Source organism: Panthera tigris, chromosome B3 (genome assembly GCF_018350195.1).
Source record: "Panthera tigris isolate Pti1 chromosome B3, P.tigris_Pti1_mat1.1, whole genome shotgun sequence".
NCBI classification, from domain to species: domain Eukaryota; kingdom Metazoa; phylum Chordata; class Mammalia; order Carnivora; family Felidae; genus Panthera; species Panthera tigris.
In genome coordinates, this window is record NC_056665.1 from 116,306,872 (window position 1) to 116,324,937 (window position 18,066).

The 18,066-nt window shown below is 42.8% G+C and overlaps 1 protein-coding gene across 10 annotated transcripts in view; it reads left to right on the forward strand.

Moving 5' to 3' along the window:
* The window catches only part of SIPA1L1 (signal induced proliferation associated 1 like 1), a 362,769-nt gene that overhangs the window by 227,986 nt on the left and 116,717 nt on the right, over positions 1 to 18,066 (forward strand). For all 10 annotated transcript variants that reach the window (XM_042990031.1, XM_042990035.1, XM_042990026.1 and 7 more), the window contains one exon: positions 4,715 to 6,514. In XM_042990031.1, coding sequence (XP_042845965.1) covers positions 5,017 to 6,514 — 1,498 coding nt within the window. In that variant the 5' untranslated portion in view covers positions 4,715 to 5,016. The remainder of the gene's footprint in view (positions 1 to 4,714; positions 6,515 to 18,066) is intronic.

Below are 18,066 nucleotides of genomic sequence, written 5' to 3' on the forward strand. Positions count from 1 at the left end.
TTATTATATAGGTTTTGCATTTTATAACTTCTTTACTCGCTTGGTTAATTTCAGGGCGTTTTTGAATCTACTTTGTCTCCATCAGTGGTCTCTTATTCAGATAGTGAACATTTGGAGAACAGGAACTGGATTTGTCAACCCCGTTTTTCCCAATCCTTCCTGCTTTTTGTTGAAGGGACAGAACAGAAATGAAAGAAGGGAAATTCCTCTCTAAAAAGTTACATACTGATTCATAAATCTTAAATTCTACATGACCTTGCACTGAGATGTTTGTATGTGTTACAGGCTTGCTTCAAAGACTGAGACACCCCTTCCATCTGAGATGTTACTTTTATGCAATGTGACTGAACTTCAGAAAAGCCAGGAAGGGATGTAAAGAAAACAGTTTACCTTATTTGGTTGTCCTAGCTAACATAATGTTCAGGCACTGTGAGGTTATAATTCTATTATAAAATAAGCTTCCTATTACATTCTAAAGTATATTTATGGGCATTACTAAAGAATATTTATGGGCATTCTAAATCTATATATACAACTTTATACACTATTAACATTGAGACTTTCATAAATACTCAAAATTTCATAAGATAATATTTCATAAGTACTAGTGGAGAAATCTAACAACATCCCATTTTGTAATATGGACATATTTGATGAGAAGTGCTACATCTTTTTGGTGAACATACCATATTGTGTTGTAAATTATTTCAGGGAAGAACTATAGTTGTTGGTTTTTTTGTTATTTTTGGGTGTTTTTTTTTTCGTTCCCACATCTTCTTAAGTAGCCTCTAAACTATTCTTTATGCCCTTGGCACAAAGAAAGTTTCTCATGTTGTTCCTTTCGTTTGGTTCCTTCAATTATTTATTGTTCTCACTTCCTTACCACTCATTCATTTCTTGGAAAAAAATTATTTTTCCATTTTTCTGGTAGCTAATTCATTATACCAACTGGTAAATATGGAAGATATCAAATGAGTACTTGTATATGTTTTATCTGGAGTTTAGGGGAGAGAGTCATGAGTAGGGATTTGGAGGTAACGGCACAGGGATTATATTTAAAAGTTCAGGTACCTATGACGTCACCAGACCACACTGGCTACCACGCAGCTGTCTCCTCACGTAATTCCATTTTTTGGTCTTCATTCAGTTACAGAGGCAACTGTGACCCAACCAAGTCAACAACACCCTGCTTTCCAGAGTAATATTTTTACCTGAGTATACTCGTGCCTACTATCTTATCCTAATGCATTCAGTGCTCCCATACGTCCTAATACTAATACCCTTTATAGCCCCTTCCCAAAGTATGAAGGATAGTAAGAGAGGCCAGCCAAAGCCAAGGATGCCACTCTGGAATCACTAGCTGTTCAGTGGAGTCCACTAGCGATACTGAAGAGTGACCAAAAAGAGAAAGGCAAGAGAAAATGAAGAACATGGTTATCAGGGAAATCTGGAGAAGAGAGTTTTAGGGAAGAGGAAGGGGTCAAGATTGTGAATGTCTCAAGGAGCCAGAATCAGAAGGACTGTTTTTACACCTGTAGCTTCCCTTGAAGGGAGAGATTGTTTCCTCAAATACCCTCTAGCACCAAGCGTGTGGTCAGAAGGAAATTCAGAAATGCTGGGGATGATTTAGAAGAGAGGAGGAAGCGCTTTTTCTGGAAAATTGATGTAGGACAGGATGGCAGGTTACGTTGTGATAGACCTTGAGTGATGAAAAGACTTTCCCAGTAGGATTTGAACGCATCTTCTTGTTTTCTAGAATTTGCAAGAAGTCACCGAACTAAACAGTGGGGTTGGTTGCTAAGTGGGTCTTCCACTTACGTTCCAAATAGTACGTAGAGGTGGAAAATTAAATATGTAGCAAGGAAGTTTTTATACAGCTGACTCTTTCAACAGATGGAGGTGACGTGCTATAAATTAGTATTGTTCCTCTATTCAAATCTATTGGTTTTTACTGTATTCGGTGATGCTTAGGCAGGTTTGCTGATAATTAAGAGAATTGCTAATAATTGTCAGCATATGTTTGCTTTTCCATCAACACCAAGGAGTAGGCTTTAAGTGTTACAGATCTGTCATAATATTACACACATAGTTGAAATTTTTATTTTTGACTAATTTAACAAATGTAAAACATATATATATTTCTACATATGCTAGTCTGTGTCCAAAGTTCATATTGCACTGAAAGGGGTTTGATGCTATAAACAAGGATGGGGAGAAAGGGAGGGAGATGGGGCTGGGAGGCAATGAGAATAGGAAAGAAGGTCCTGAGGACAGAAAAAAATCTGTTATTTAACTTAGTTGTCTGTCTTCAACTCCTTGGTTTTGACAGGTCATTAAACTGTGGGCACTCTCTCTCCCTATGTGCCCATCTCTATTTTGAAATTGACAGGAAACATTGCATTGTTTTATAAGACGTAATGGGAGTCTTGGCATTTCTTTTAAACTGCAAAGAAATTTTTATGAAATATAAGATTTTTTAAAACTCATTAAAAAACCTAGGAAGCATGTGAGATGGTTCCGAAGAGGAGGTCTGTAGTAGAGACAGCCAAGCCTGGGCATTTCCAAGTCAGTTCTATTTATTGTCTTTTAGGGCTGCCTTTCAGTTTCCTCCTACAATGGATAGAACTTCACATCTCCTAAAAAAAGACAGTTCTGCAACAAACTATTTTCTAAGGGAAATGAAATGTGACAAGAATGTCTTTTTTATCACCGTGGCATTAGTGCGTTGGCCTTTTAGAGACCAAAAGCTCTGGGAATGGTAGATTTATTTGGATTTCTGTGAGCTTGTGACAAATGTTGAAAGCATCTGATTTTTATAAGAATCTACTTAGAATTGTGCTTGATGCTAGTATATTCTTTGTTTGAAAGATAGTTCATTGAAATAAACAGCCTGCCCCACCCCCAGTTACAAAATAGCTCATAAATTCCAGCTTTGGTTGCCTAAAGATTTTTTTCTATGGAGATGGGCTGGAGGTTACTTTGCATTTTGGCTCAGTTGGCTGGTTTCCCTCCCATCTTAGGAGGAGCACTTCTTAAACCTCAGCTGTGGCCACATGGGCATACCCCGCGCCTCTGGAAGCAAGTTAGCACGTTATTCCACTTGAAGGCTTACAGTTGGAGAGGAGCATGCGGCGTTTTGAATTGTAAAGGAAATCCTAGCAGTCTGAGGGCAGAAGTATCTCGAAAGCTCAAAAGCCAGGTTTAATTAGGTGGCCGTGCAAAACCATTATTCCCCGTCACAAAAGCCGAGGAAGAGGAGCCAGAGTGAAAACAATTGGCGCTTATCGGCCGGCGGCCCGGCCCAGCCCATGAGCCCAGCTGGAGCTCAGCCGGCCCTGCATTCTGCAGGCAGCGTGCAGTTTTTGAAACTCCCCTCAATGTTCCAGCCTTTAAATAGCAGCGAGTCTTCTCAAACGATGCTGCGTACTGCAAGAGAAATTAAAGCGGCTGCCTCGGAGGCAGGAGGCCGACTAGCGAGCTGCTTAATTATCGTGGAAGTAAGTGCTTGTTACCGATGAGCGGAGTGCAGCGAGCGCGGGTCGTCCCCGGGGCGTCTGCTGTGATTTGTAGACAATGCAGCCCTGTCAGCGCAGTGCTGGTTCAGCAGCATCCTTCCAAACATGTATTTGGCAAGAATTTAAAGGCCACCTCTTGTGTAATCCGTGGAGCCCTGGAAAAGGGTCCTCTGCCTTTATTTTCAGGATGTACGCAACCACGCGGGGTTTTGCACTCAGCATGCGTGCCTCTTGCCTCCCGACTGACGGGCTCACAAGGAAGTTGGTGTTCTTCACCCATCACCTGCAAGGATGCTAACACTTCTCTGTCGTCTGTCGGGGAATATGGACAGGTCTGTCCAGAGCAGCATTTTGTTTCTGCTGTCTTCGTAAATCAGCACCGGAGGGGCGGGTGGGGGGCGGGGGGGAGAATGCAGCGCGTAAGGAAATGCAGGCATTTGGTTAATTAGTGGAATTATTTCTAGCTTCAAGAGTAGACTAAGGAGAGCTTGAGAAGGGGTGGTGGTGAATGCGGGATCCATCCCGAGATACTCCTTGTGGGGGTAAGTAATAAAGTGAGGGAAATACAGAGGAGTGCTAATGGGTATAATGGCTCCGGGAAAACCCTGCTTATTTTTCTCTCTATTGTATTTGCTCTTGCCAACTGTCTTAAGCATTTGTAAAGAACCAAAAAAAAAAAAAAAAGCAAGTAAGGATTTTGAGATACAGAAGGTGTGTTAAAAAGTGAGTATTGCAACATACTCGATAACGTAATTTTTTGTCTTGTTTAAAAATTGTACACTGCTTAATTAACGAACTCTGTTGGTTATGTCTCGAACTTCTGGTCAGCACAGTGGTGGGTTCATGATGCTCTACATTATTGGAGGTCGTTGGAGCCTGTGCTTGGTCTGTACTTGGGGTAGGAGCCTTGATGTCCTAGAACAAGATCTCCACGCCCCTCCTCTTACAGGAAACAGTTCAGTGAAGCTCAAGTATGAATAGTCTTTTAAAATATATATCATTTAAAATGATGGATGGTCTTGAATGGTTTCACTTTTCTTCCTTTCAAACCTGCTTTACTAAAAATATGGGCTGTGAACTGCAAACCACAATCCATTATTGAGTCTTTTATTTTCTTTCATGTGTCTGCTTTTAGCAGTTGCATATTTATTTTTAGATGTATTTATCAAATGCTAATCCTAATTGTCCTTCTCTTTTAGGGAAAGCATGGGATTATGGCAATCACAGAGTCCTCGTAATACAAGTTCCATTCATTTTTTTCTGAAAGACAGCTGTCTGTTAAAGTGAAGCAAAGGAACTATTGTGGATTATAATGTTTTGAAGATCTGGATTGTCAGAGGTTTGGAAATAAGGCATCATTTAACCTTTTAAATGAAAAAGATTAAGATCTCATGCAACTGCTATATTTTCTGGAAACCATTCTCCAAAAGGGAAGTGCACATTTAAAACTTAGATATGATGGTCCTTTGTACAGGGATTTGAGTCTGATTGCTTTTACATCATGACCAGCTTGAAACGGTCGCAGACGGAGAGGCCTGCTGCCCCCGAAAGGGCCTCGGTTGTCGCCACAGATGGCGCCCCCAAAGTCCACACTGACGACTTCTACATGCGACGCTTCAGGTCCCAGAATGGCAGTTTAGGGTCCTCGGTCATGGCTCCGGTAGGGCCCCCCCGAAGCGAAGGGTCTCATCATATAACCTCGACCCCCGGAGTCCCCAAGATGGGGGTTAGGGCTAGGATTGCGGATTGGCCCCCGAGAAAGGAAAACGTCAAAGAATCTAGCCGTTCAAGCCAGGAAATAGAAACCTCAAGTTGCCTTGAGAGCCTGTCCTCCAAAAGCAGTCCTGTGAGTCAGGGAAGTTCTGTTAGCCTCAATTCCAGTGACTCAGCCATGTTAAAAAGCATACAGAACACACTGAAAAACAAGACGAGGCCGGCGGAGAACATGGACTCCAGATTTCTCATGCCTGAAGCCTACCCCAGCTCCCCTAGGAAGGCTCTCCGCAGGATCCGTCAGCGGAGCAACAGCGATATCACCATAAGTGAACTTGACGTGGATAGCTTCGATGAATGTATCTCGCCCACATACAAGACTGGGCCATCACTGCACAGGGAATATGGTAGCACCTCTTCAATTGACAAGCAGGGAACGTCCGGGGAAAGCTTCTTTGACTTGCTAAAGGGCTACAAAGACGACAAGTCTGATCGAGGTCCAACTCCAACCAAGCTCAGTGACTTCCTCATCGCCAGCGGGGGCAAGGGCTCCGGTTTCTCCCTGGATGTCATAGACGGGCCCATCTCCCAGAGGGAGAACCTCCGGCTCTTTAAGGAAAGGGAAAAACCACTCAAGCGCCGTTCCAAGTCTGAAACTGGAGACTCGTCCATTTTTCGTAAGTTACGCAATGCCAAAGGTGAGGAACTTGGGAAATCGTCAGATCTTGAAGACAACCGGTCAGAAGACTCTGGCAGGCCCTGGACATGCCCGAAGTGCTTTGCCCACTACGATGTCCAGAGTATACTATTTGACTTGAATGAGGCCATTATGAACAGGCACAACGTTATTAAGAGGAGAAACACCACCACGGGGGCATCGGCCGCTGCCGTGGCATCCCTGGTCTCCGGACCTCTGTCCCACTCGGCCAGTTTTAGCTCCCCGATGGGCAGCACGGAGGACCTGAATTCCAAGGGGAGCCTCAGCATGGACCAGGGAGACGATAAGAGCAATGAACTTGTATTGAGCTGTCCGTATTTTCGGAATGAGATAGGTGGAGAAGGCGAAAGGAAAATCAGCCTGTCAAAATCAAATTCTGGTTCCTTTAGTGGGTGTGAAAGTGCCTCCTTTGAGTCTACGCTTAGTTCCCATTGCACAAATGCAGGAGTGGCGGTACTTGAAGTGCCCAAGGACAACCTTGTGTTGCATCTGGACAGGGTGAAGAGATACATCGTGGAGCATGTGGACCTGGGCGCGTACTATTACAGGAAATTCTTCTATCAGAAGGGTGAGTAGAGCTCCTTTGCCATGATGTATGAAGTAGTTAGATTTGCTACAACTCATACCTTTTTGCATTTCTGAGTTACTGCCTCTTTTCAGGCATAAAAATGTATATCAAATATTAATGGTTTTTTTAATTTAGTGGATGCAATTATAGCCTTTGTAGAAAAGACTTGCTTTGTTACCTTGAGAGATAAATGTCATAAAGTTGAAAATATTTTAAATACAGTTTTGTTTTTTTTTTAACTACAAAAACCATCTTAGTGCTGCCTTTTCTTAGCAGTCTTAATGCTTAGTATAGAACCATTTCTTTTCTGCCTCAGTGTTCTCATCAGGAAATGGGACTTATACATTCCTATAACTTTGATAGGAATTTTAGTGAACATTGATTGTGTTATTTGGCAAAAGTCACAGAGCCAGTAAGTTTCCTGCAGGAATCAAATCTAGGTCTTAACAGATTTGAGTAGAAAAGAGTCTGGAGAGATAAGGACCCTTAAAACATTGGTGACTTCCTTTGCAGTCTTTCTGGTGTTGTGGGGGGGGGGGGGGTACATATTGCATACATTGTTGGATTGTAAGGCCCTGTGATTCATGGAACGGTAAGTAGTTTCAATGAAGTCTTGGGAGCTGTCATTGTTTTTGAGCCACGTTATTAATTGAAGAGTGAGTTTAAGTCATACGAGTGCCCAAGCTGAGAAACCAGCTGCTCACCAAGGGAGGACCTACACCGGTGGTCCATTAGCTAGGTCAGTAATCTCGGCAGCCCTGATGAGTGGCCTCCCTGTATGTATGCAGAGTACCGGAGCAGCCCTCTGACTTTCCACTTCCTGCTTTGGGGTTTTTGAATCTTACTTAGATTCATTCTTCCGAATGAAGTTCCGCTTCTAGTACTCGTCGTAACTGTGTTACATTGCTCACGTTAGACTCAAACTTCCCATGAGGTATTACATGATAGACCCTATTCAAGAGAGTTTATTGGCCAAAAGAGTCTTGTCTTGTTGCTAAGTATCCGTGTCCTCTAAGTATGTGTGTCATTGATATTTGACACTATGCTAATGGAAGATCCCATTTTCATTTTTAAGCAATCTGTGTTTTCTCAGAATAATTTTATGGAGTTCAGATTTTAGAAATCACTTCTTCATTCTATACTGTCCGTTAGGGTACAAGGTTTTTCAGTGTTGCCATCTTAGCATTTGGGGCCGGATAATTCTTTGAGGGGTCTGGCCATCCTGCGGGCATTGTAGGATGTAGGAGGGGTCAGCAGCAGCCCTGGTCTCTGTACCCTAAATGCCAGTAGGTACCCCTCCCCCAGTTGTGATGACCTAAAATGTCTCCAGGCATTGCCAACTATCTCTTGGGAGGTAAAATTGTATCTAGCTGTGAGCCCCTGCTTTATTGTACCTGGGGACATTTCCCACAGGTGTTTCTTAGTTGTCTGTTGGTGGAGGCCATCTTGCCAAAAATGGATGCATCGAGTCCAACATAAGAGAGAACATATCAGTTATAATTTTACTTAGGTAGTAGTAGGCACTTTTTCTTATCAGGCAGTATAATAATAGTAATAAACATTTTTGAGCACTTACTATGTACCAGAAACTTTTAGTACGCATTTGATGTGACCTGCATTTTCTCATTTCAACGTCTAAATGCCCACCGAGGTAGGTACTGTTAAGGATGGCATTTTCCAGACGAAAAAACTGGGGCTGAAGTGGTTAAGTGAACCTAAATGGTTCAGCCGATGTGAGCTAGTGATGTGGGAGCCAGGATTCCACTTACGGTGCATCTCACCAGCGTAATGTCCTTAACCATCGTGTTCTTCTCTCTACTATATTAGACTGTAAGGAAGGAGTATGTTTTTCCATTTAAATCTGGTAGAAATTTGTATGGGATAAAAATTTGGGCATCTATATTCCAGAGGAATCCAGATCGTAACACTTCATAAATTTAAAAGCCACTAATCCAAAGTCATTTCTGATTTGAAGCATGGAAAATACCCTCTTACCCAGCAAAATTGGGACTTGTTAATTGAAAATACCAGTTAAAAGTAGGGAACCTTTAAAATGTTATACATGCTTAGAATGTTTTATTTTCACTCCACTATAAAAATGTACTCGGCAAACTCTTGTGAGGCCAAGGGCTTTTCTTTGACAGTGATTCCACTATTTTGAATTTTACATTGCCTTAAAAGTATCAACCACAAGGGCTACAACGGACCTTAGCAAAGCAATCCAATCTTGCAGAATCTTAGGTTTCATTTTTTTCCTCCTTTTTTATAGTTGTCTTGCCCACATCTAATCCAATAGCTTTCTTTTTAGTGACTTGCTGTTACTAGGTCTTTCCAGAGCCTTCAGTTTAGTTTTTAATAGAAACAAGATTTATCTTTATTAGTACTCCTATTCCATCAGTTTCCATAATATTTAATTAAATTTCATCATTACAGTAACAAGTCGACTGGCATAAACAGGTTTGGGGGAGGACACAGCCGACTCTTCGTCAGCATGAAGTCCAGCCGGTGGGAACAGAGTGTGCGTGGCCCTGGAGAGGGCCTGCCCGAGGCCTGGGGCATTCGTCATTGTGGTGCGGGCAGGGAACTCAGCAGGAGTTAATCCAGGAAGTCGGTCCAATGGGAGGCCGTTTTGGAGTGCCCGCTGTGTTTTCTTGGGCCACACAACTTAGAATTTTCAAATCAGGCAGGTCGTTTGTCACAGTACGGTGATACCCGACAAATTATGGCTCTCAGTAACCTCATTTGACGCTGCAGTTAAGCCCCGAAAGTGTAACTGTGTGTTAAAAAAGTTAGGTGATCGCTATACTTAGTCACCCTATAGATTATAGTTAGACAAATAATTCTCTTACAATTTTTACTACGCAGCTTGGTGCGCTGGGATCAGCGCAGTCATTGTTTTTTCCTAATTTCCTAATCGGAAGCTGGAAGCGAGTTGTCTGGTTGAAGGAGTACGTCCGCGTCAGATGTAGGTTATCTTCTAGCAGCGGAGTGTGGCGGTACTGACCTGGCTGTCACTCCAGCCTCTTCATCACCAGATATTTTCCATTCTGCTGTTTAATGCATTCCTGACTTCACTGTGGCTAAGTCTTGGCGGGGGGTTGGGGATTCACTTCAGTGAAGGATACTCGGCCGTTGACATTCCATGTAAATTTTAATTCTATTTGGCTCATGAAAGTGCAGTCACTTTTTCTGATGTCACACTGTTTTTAAAAATGTCATTATTTTGCAAATTTAGACTTGAGAGGATATTTGGCTCCACCAACGTAAGCCATTTCCAGTGCTGGAAGGAGGCTGGACCGATGGAGGAAGGAAGCCCACTGTTTGTACTTACTCAAATAAGCACCGCGCCATCACGGTGCTGCCCCCCACCCCTTTCTCTTGCCCCCTCCTCTCTACTGGTTTGCTAGTGCGCGTGGGACTCACCGAAGGTTAAATGACGCTAATAGCATCGTTAACATTTGTTGTGTTACTAATTGTGCTTTATGCGGACCCGGACTTGGTCATTTAATGCTCTTAGGACCCTGAGGTGAACGTGTCGTTGTGGTAAGTCCAAGTGACACAACCACGGCCTTCCTGGAGAAACACAAAGTAGGCAGTAGGATAGCATTAAAATTAGTCGGGTCACCTCCCTTCTGAGTCTGCGTAGGTATTTTGTGTTTAGTTTTTATGTAGCTGCTATGATCAAAATACCAAGGGAGTTTGTAAGTGGAAGATACTGTTAAAGTAGTTACCCTCGTGGCTTGAAGAGGAGACTTTTCCTAGCCATCACTCACCTCACTTTTCTGTGGTCATACGGGACTTTTCCAATCTTGCACTGAGTGTCTAATTGTCCACGAGGCCTGTCCTTCCTGAATCTCAGTCAGGGTGATGCATATATGGAAAAGAGTGGCCTACAGGCTGCCTTGGCAGTGGTGTTTCTCGCTCCATTGGTCAACAGGGTTGATAGGCTTGTCTCTGTGCCAGGTGGGGTGTCCCTCTCAAAGTCCAGTGACTGGAGATGTGTGGTGGGGAAGGGCCTCTCCCTACTGCCCAGTGCCCAGGAGAAACTGCCATTGTCAGACCTGAACCTCACCTAAGAATAGTTTCCCACTCCCGATGCATGTGTACCTAATTATTCTTCTGATAACCTTAAGCCATCATATTTGATGGTTTTTATCGTTTCCTTTCCTTGCCCTCCACCTCCACCTTTCCTCGCCCCACCACACACACACCTGTTTGCACACATGCACACACATGCATGAGCACACAAATCAGTTCCAGCAGAATGCTGGGCCCCAGATCTATCAGTTGGTCGTTGGAGTTCAGTTGTTACTGTAATACCCAGTTTCCTTTATAAGAGAGTGAGAGGAAAATCATCAACCATTTGTTAGATGAGCATCAGGTAGCAGTTCTGGTGGATTATGGTGTGGATTATACGTATAAATCGTCATGGACCACCATACAGCAAAGCTTATTAGAAAAATCTGTGCTTAGTTTGTTTTTTTAATCCTTCTACAAGTTGTGCAACATTAAACTTGACACAAGTTGGGATATCTTATAATTCAGATTTCTTTAAGGATAGTTATGCTGTTTAGTGTTTTGATGTGGATAGTTTTATTCTTCAGGGAAGTGATAAGCCCGAGTCAACAAGTCTGCTTTACTGAACCATGTTGTGCTCTGTGTTCTTGAACTTCACAGTCAATCTGGGCCAACATTAATGAGGAAAGATTTTATCCATGTATAATAATTCATTGTTTTAATATCCTTGTGTTTTGTCTTGACTGAGATCACGTAAACTCTTATATGATTGGTCTGAAGTTAGATCTCTAATTAGGTGACCCTTTCAGGGAGATTTGGGGCACTAAATTTTTTCTTGAGCTAACGCAGGAGAGTCATTTGCTGCCATCTTTTTATCTGCTCAGGACTTCCAGAAGCCAGGAGGCCATTAGGTATGAAGGTTTGTATGTTTGCTCCTTTGAAAACAGTCCTCCTCACCTTTCTTGGCTGTGATCTCCTGAGTTTTAACACAGATTCGCAGATTCTGAACTCTGCTCCACAAGGCATTGAGGATTCCCTAGTACCTGAGTTGTCTCTGCTCCGAGGAGTGTGGAAGTTGGTTAAGAGGGTATGTGCCCCAGATACTCCTCCCTGTGTTTTATTTTTAAATCAAGATAAACCATCAGAAGGCCACATTTGCACAAACACTTGACCTTATTCAAGGTCATCTTTTTAAGATCCAGTCATATAAAAACAAAGTTTGCTGTTGCAGTAAAACTGGCAATGAAGCATTGCCCATTATGTCATTCTTTCGCCCCTTTGGAAAGTTCCATGTGAGAAATTTGTTTTAGGAATTTGATGCCAGGTCCTGTTTTCTGGTAGCTACCAAATGCCTGCTTTCTGGGGATATGTATATTTTATTGGTTTGCTTATTTTGTTTCTTTGCTGTGTCTTCTGTTTTAACTTGAACTCCCAAGACCAAATTTGATTCTCAAATATACAGCCTTCATTACTAACACATTTTTTTCACTTGCATCTTTTATTTCTGTTTCAGTAGCATAATTTGTGTATTTCCTTTATCATTAATGACCTCAAAAATTTCTTTTTGGAAAGGATAATTAGCATACATACATTTCTGTCCAAATGCAACCCCTGTCTTCCCGGGCTTTCTCCTCTGTTCTGGCTTCCTTTCTCCCCCGCTGTCCCCGGCTTCCACCTGGATGGCTGTCGAGTTGGCAGTGCAAAGCCCTGCATACAAACGTTGACTTTAGTTTTTCCTCCCTGAACAAGCCTCCCTCAGCGCCTCCCTCTTGCTAGAAATGCCACTGGTATCGTCTGTCGCTTGGATTTGAAGCATTGCAGTCTCTTTCATGCCTCGTCTCCCTTAAGCTCCCCCTCCGATCAGCTGGCAAGGCCCCCTGGGTCCTCCTGGGACTCTGCTACCTTCCTGCTCTCTGTGTCCTGTTCCCGGTGCTACAGCTGTACAGGCTCATTGCCTCTCGCCCAGGTTCTGGCAGAGGTGTCTCAGTCTCTCCATCTCTGTCTAGTCTGCCCTACTCAGAATCCAACCTCTTGCCTTTGCCAGATACAATCCAACCTGGCAACAGCGTAAATTTACATCGTATTGTAAATCTGATCCTGTAACGAATATATTGGGTAAGTTGAGTCCTCCAAGATGCACATGTGACCCCCTGACAGGAAAAAAAGAGCAGAATTGAACAAGGGGACACAGGCCACAATGCAGATCTAGCGAAGTCATGGTCAATGCAGTGGAGTGAAGAATAAGCTTTAGAGGAGGTCCTGTGTTGGGCAATACCGGCCAGGCCCTCTTACCCCCAGCATGCCCAGTTTGTGGATGGGGGCTGCCCAGAAAGAGAGTGGCTGGGCTGGAAAACTGTGAAGATTCAAAGATGCTACAGCCAGAGCCTTTCAGCTATAATTGTATTTCTTGCGGCCCATTTGGTTGCAAGCCCTTTCCGGAAGGGAAAGTGCCGCTCATCTGTGGCTGCTATATACACATGAGTGGCTACATGATGCTTGGCAAGGCTTTGGGCACTGGAGTGGTAAGCAAAACAGACCACCTTCCTGGAACTTACATTCTGGTGAAGGAGACCGACAATGAATAAGTCACATAAAGGATACGTATGCTTATGGTAAAAATCTGTAATCTAGAAGTGGAGAAAGTAATCCCTCTCCTAGTTCCAGTAATTTGGCTTGTAATCTTCTATGTTTTTTCTTACACACACACAAATTCATTATCCCGGTTAGTATTAATAGGAATGTTCTTCATATTTTTAAAGTAGTTTTAAAAATCAACAGGTACACATGGGGCACCTGGCTGGCTCAGTTGGTATAGTGTGTGACCCTTGATCTAGGGGTGGGAGTAGAGCCTACTTGAAAAACAAGTACACATTTGTATCTTTATTCTTTGATTCAATAATGGTATTGATTATGCCTCTGGTGTGTGCCAGCTACAGTGCCCGGCAGAGAACAAAAGCACATGTACCTGTCTTCATGGTGTTTAGAGTCTGCCCTTGGTGACCTTGAGACAAACAAGAAACTATCAAGCATTATTTTTTTCCCCCCAATTTCAACAAATATTTTTTGAAAATCTACAATTTCTTTGTTCCACTTGCCTGGAATCCATTTAGATGGGTGGTGGAAACTCCGAATTTATCCGCCATGTCTTTCTTTTGTAATTTCAGTTTCTTTTTCATTTTGTTCTATATTTATCAATTTTATCTCCCAGAGAGGGGATTGGTATACACCTGTCTGCATTCTGTCATCTAGGCCTGCCATTTTATTTCAGCCAGTTGTATTTTTAATCCCCAGGATCCCACTAATTTTGTTTCCTTGCAGTTATTTTTCATAATTGCTCATCCTTAATTTATATACCTCACCTCTCTCCATTGCCATCCATTAGAAATTTCTTCTCCTGAGAAATGTTTGTTCTGTGTTTCTCATTTTTCCCTGTCGTGCTCTTCCTGGTTTTGCTTAGTCGTCTGGTGGTCAGAGTCCTGGGAGGACCGGTGTGGATGGCAGGCCTCCCCACAGTGCTGTGCGTCCCTTTCCCCAGCAGGCTTCCCTGGACGTGGACAGGGAGGACTGAGGGCTGGCACTGGAACGGCAGTGAGACCTCCTAACGTGCAAATGTCCCTGCAGCGTGAGAGGGCGGTGACCATGGTGCAGGATAGGAACCATGGGTGCCAGAGCTGGGCCAACTGTATCGTGCTCCGTTTCTGCATGGAGCTGCCTTTCCTCCTCCACCCCGGCTCAATGCGTGTCGTGTTCTCTTCCTCTCTCAACCGCCTGGCAGGCTCCTGCCTGTCATGGGTTTGTGATGCTTGAGTTGCCCCCTGCTCCCCACCACTGCCCCAAGTCACCCTGTGCCTTTGTTTCTACGATGCTCTGGTTCCTAACCAGCCTAAGCACTCCTTGAAGGCAAAGACCCCAGATTAGGGAAGCTCAGTAAACGTTCCACAGTTGAACGATGTTTGGTGCAGATGTGAAGTCTAAGATTTATTGAGTCGAGTGTATCCTGTATTTATAGCTTCAGGGAGAGGCTGTGAGGGCCCTCTGTGCGCATGACCTTGTGTTCTACTGCAGACGCCGGTTAATATGTTGCAGTTCCTTTTCCGCTCTTTTCAGGAAATGAGACCACAAACAAGTCTGTGTGTGGTCATGGTGGTTTAGTGGAAATTAACCAGGACCACCAGGTGATCCCCACAGGCCCAACACACCGGTATGGAGACTGAACTTTACTAGTGTAAACTATAGTAGACACAACTGATAGATGCCAAAATCAGTGGGCGACAGTTGCGGAGGAGAAGGATTGGCATAATCTCAAAGTGTATCCCAAAGATACTTGTAATGTACTGTCTGGCAGGTGCCATCTTAGTGGAGTGAATCCAAGTCCATTATCATGAACCCCATGAAGTGGTGGTGCGCTGAGGTTACATCATTTCTGTGGTTCTCTTGCCCAAAGTACATAACTTCAGTCCAATCACGTGAAACCACCAGACAAACGCAGTTGATTGGTAAGTACTTTTCAAAGGTGTCCAGGTCATGAAAGACTGGTAAACAGTGAGGAACTGTGACAGACTACAGGGGACTGGGGAGAAATAACTAAGTACAATATGGGACAGAAAAAAAAAAAAAGGGCATAGTGGAAAAACTGGTGAAATTTGAATAAAATCTTTAGTTAATGGGATTGTACCAATGTTAATTTCCTGGTTCTGGTAATGATAATTGTACCGTATGTAGCATTGGAGGAGGCTGGGTCACGGATGTATGGAAACTCCCTGTACTGTTTTTGCAACTTCTCTAAGTATAAAGTAACTAAGATGAAAGTAAAAAACCAAAAACCTCAGGTGAAGTCAGTTACTGGAAGCTACCATAGGAACCATCCTCATGAAATCTAATGCTTACCCAACTTGCTGTGTCGAAGTGCAGCAAAACCACCACCATGCTTACAGATTTCCATATTCCAAAGAATTTCTATACTCTTTGCTGTCTCAAGGAAGGAAGGGATCTTTAGCTCTGTTATTTCAGGACAACTTGATAACACAAAATAAAAGCCTGTCGCCTGTTTTCCAACGTGCGCCTCATTATAACTGTAGACACCCAGTGAGCCCTTCATCCTGAGCTCCAAAATCAGGTGCTCCAGAAATACTTGCTCTGTTGTATCAGTTCCTTTCCTCAGCTTTCTGATGGAGCCGCTCCTCTGTACATAGTGGCCATTCATCTGAACTTTAGGGCAGAGAGAGAGATCTCTAAGTGCATGGGAGTCAACTTAGAAGCATTTGATGGTAGAGAAGCATCAGCAGAAGCAACATCTGTACCTGGTAGACAGCATGTGTGTGGGCTGTGCTGTTTTTTTGAGACACACTGCGTTGTCTCTGACCTACTGAGCAGTGGTGACTTCTCCCTTGACTGCATTTGTTGCTGTCTCTGAGGGACATTATTCCAGATCCTTCAAAAGCATTTTTATGTAGGAAGATGCCTTGCAACAATATCCCTGGTAAGGAGGGACAAAGGATGTTTTAAATACAAAAAAGTGTAGTTATAGACAGGTGTTTCATTGTTAATTTCTCTCATTTGAATGCTATATTTTTTCCTGAGTTGGCATTTGAATTAGTGTTAACATGAAAAGTAAGGAATTACACTAGTATGCACCCTTTAACTTTAAAGGTTTTTTTAACACTCATTGGCCATTTGCAAACCAAATACATATTTTTATACTTCAAAAAAATCTTCCCATCATAAAAGTTATATATATACTCGTCATAAAAAAATTAGTAACTATAGAAAATTAGAAAATTAATCTTACAGGATTGCTAGTGATTTTATTTGTCTCATCTTTTTAATATATTCCTATTCATGTTTTCAGTAAGGTAGAATCATTAAATACAGTTTATATATTTCTTCGTCGTTCTGTAATTGGCTGTGCCATCATTTAAAGTTTTCCACCTATTGCAAATTTCAGTTTTCCAGTTTTTTAATTTTTTTTTTTTTTTTTATTGAGAGAGAGGGCATGAGTGAGGGAGAAGGTCAGAAGGAGAAAGAGAAAGAGAGAGAGAATCTAAAGCAGCCTCCACACCCAACACAAAGCCCCACATGGGGCTCCAGCTCACAAACCATGAGATCATGACCTGAGCCAAAATCAAGAGTCAGACACTTAACCGAGCAGCCCAGGTGCCCCAAGTTTTTCATTATACATATTGTTGACATCACATGTTCCTAAGTGTCTCTCCCACCCACCCCCACCCCCCACCATTGACCTATTTGGCAGTTTGGCAAAACCTATGGATTCTTGGAATAATGTTTGTTTTACTCAAATTAGAATAATGTTTTTAGGGGCAGCTCAGCGGGTTAAACGTGTGACTTTGGCTCAGGTCATGATCGCATGGCTCGTGAGTTTGAGTCCTGTGTCCGGCCTTGTGCTGACAGCTCAGAGCCTGGAGCCTGCTTGGGATTCTGTTTCTCCTTCGCTCTCTGCCCCTCCCCCCCCTCCTCTCAAATATAAATAAACATTTAAAATTTTTTTAAAAGAATGTTTTTAAATACATAAGATAAAAATACAAAGTGTTTAAATACAAAATGTTTATTTAAAATTTAAATGTTAAAAATGGTAAAATACAATAGTGTTTAAAATTTTGTAACATAGCAATAAATGTGTTTCTTATGCATTATTAAAAAGATCTAGTATCGGGTCTGATAATTTTCAAAGTAGTGATGAGCATAACTGATATTTTGATATGCCTGCAACAACTATAATGTGATATGAAAATATCGGGGGTTTTTTTGATGTCAAAGTCACATGTGTACAGCTAATATTACTGTAGTATGTTGCCTGCATTTATAATGGACAGAAATGCTACATTTCACTTAACAGCTGGTGAAAATAAAAAATTTTTTTTTCATTTAAGTTCATGGGCCCCCTGATTTCTATATATAGATAAGATTAGAAACCTCTGGCCAAATATAAATGATCTTGTTATGTAACTTCCCCCCACATACCCAGTTATTTCCATAAGGTAGACATCTGTAAATCAAATGCTGTGGCCTTTGCAGGGACCTTGGTTTTTATTGCCGAATTGCTCTTAAGAAAGCTGAGCTCAGAGGGGCACCTGGGTGGCTCAGTCGGTTAAGCGTTCGACTTTAGCTCAGACATGATCTCACAGTTCATGAGTTCAAGCCCTGCATCGGACTCTGTGCTGACAGCTCAGAGCCTGGAGCCTGCCTCACATTCTGTGTCTCCCTCTCTCTCTCTGCCTCTCCCCCGCTCATACTCTGCCTCTCTCTCTCTCTCTCTCAAAAATAAATAGAACATTTTAAAAAATTTTAAAAGAGGGGCGCCTGGGTGGCTCAGTTGGTTGAGTATCTGACTTTGGCTCAGGTCACGATCCTGCGGTCCGTGAGTTCGAGCCCCGTGTCGGGCTCTGGGCTGATGGCTCAGAGCCCGGAGCCTGCTTCTGATTCTGTGTCTCTCTCTCTCTCTCTCTCTCTCATTCTCTCTCTGCCCCTCCCCCGTTCATGCTCTGTCTCTCTCTGTCTCAAAAATAAATAAAACGTTA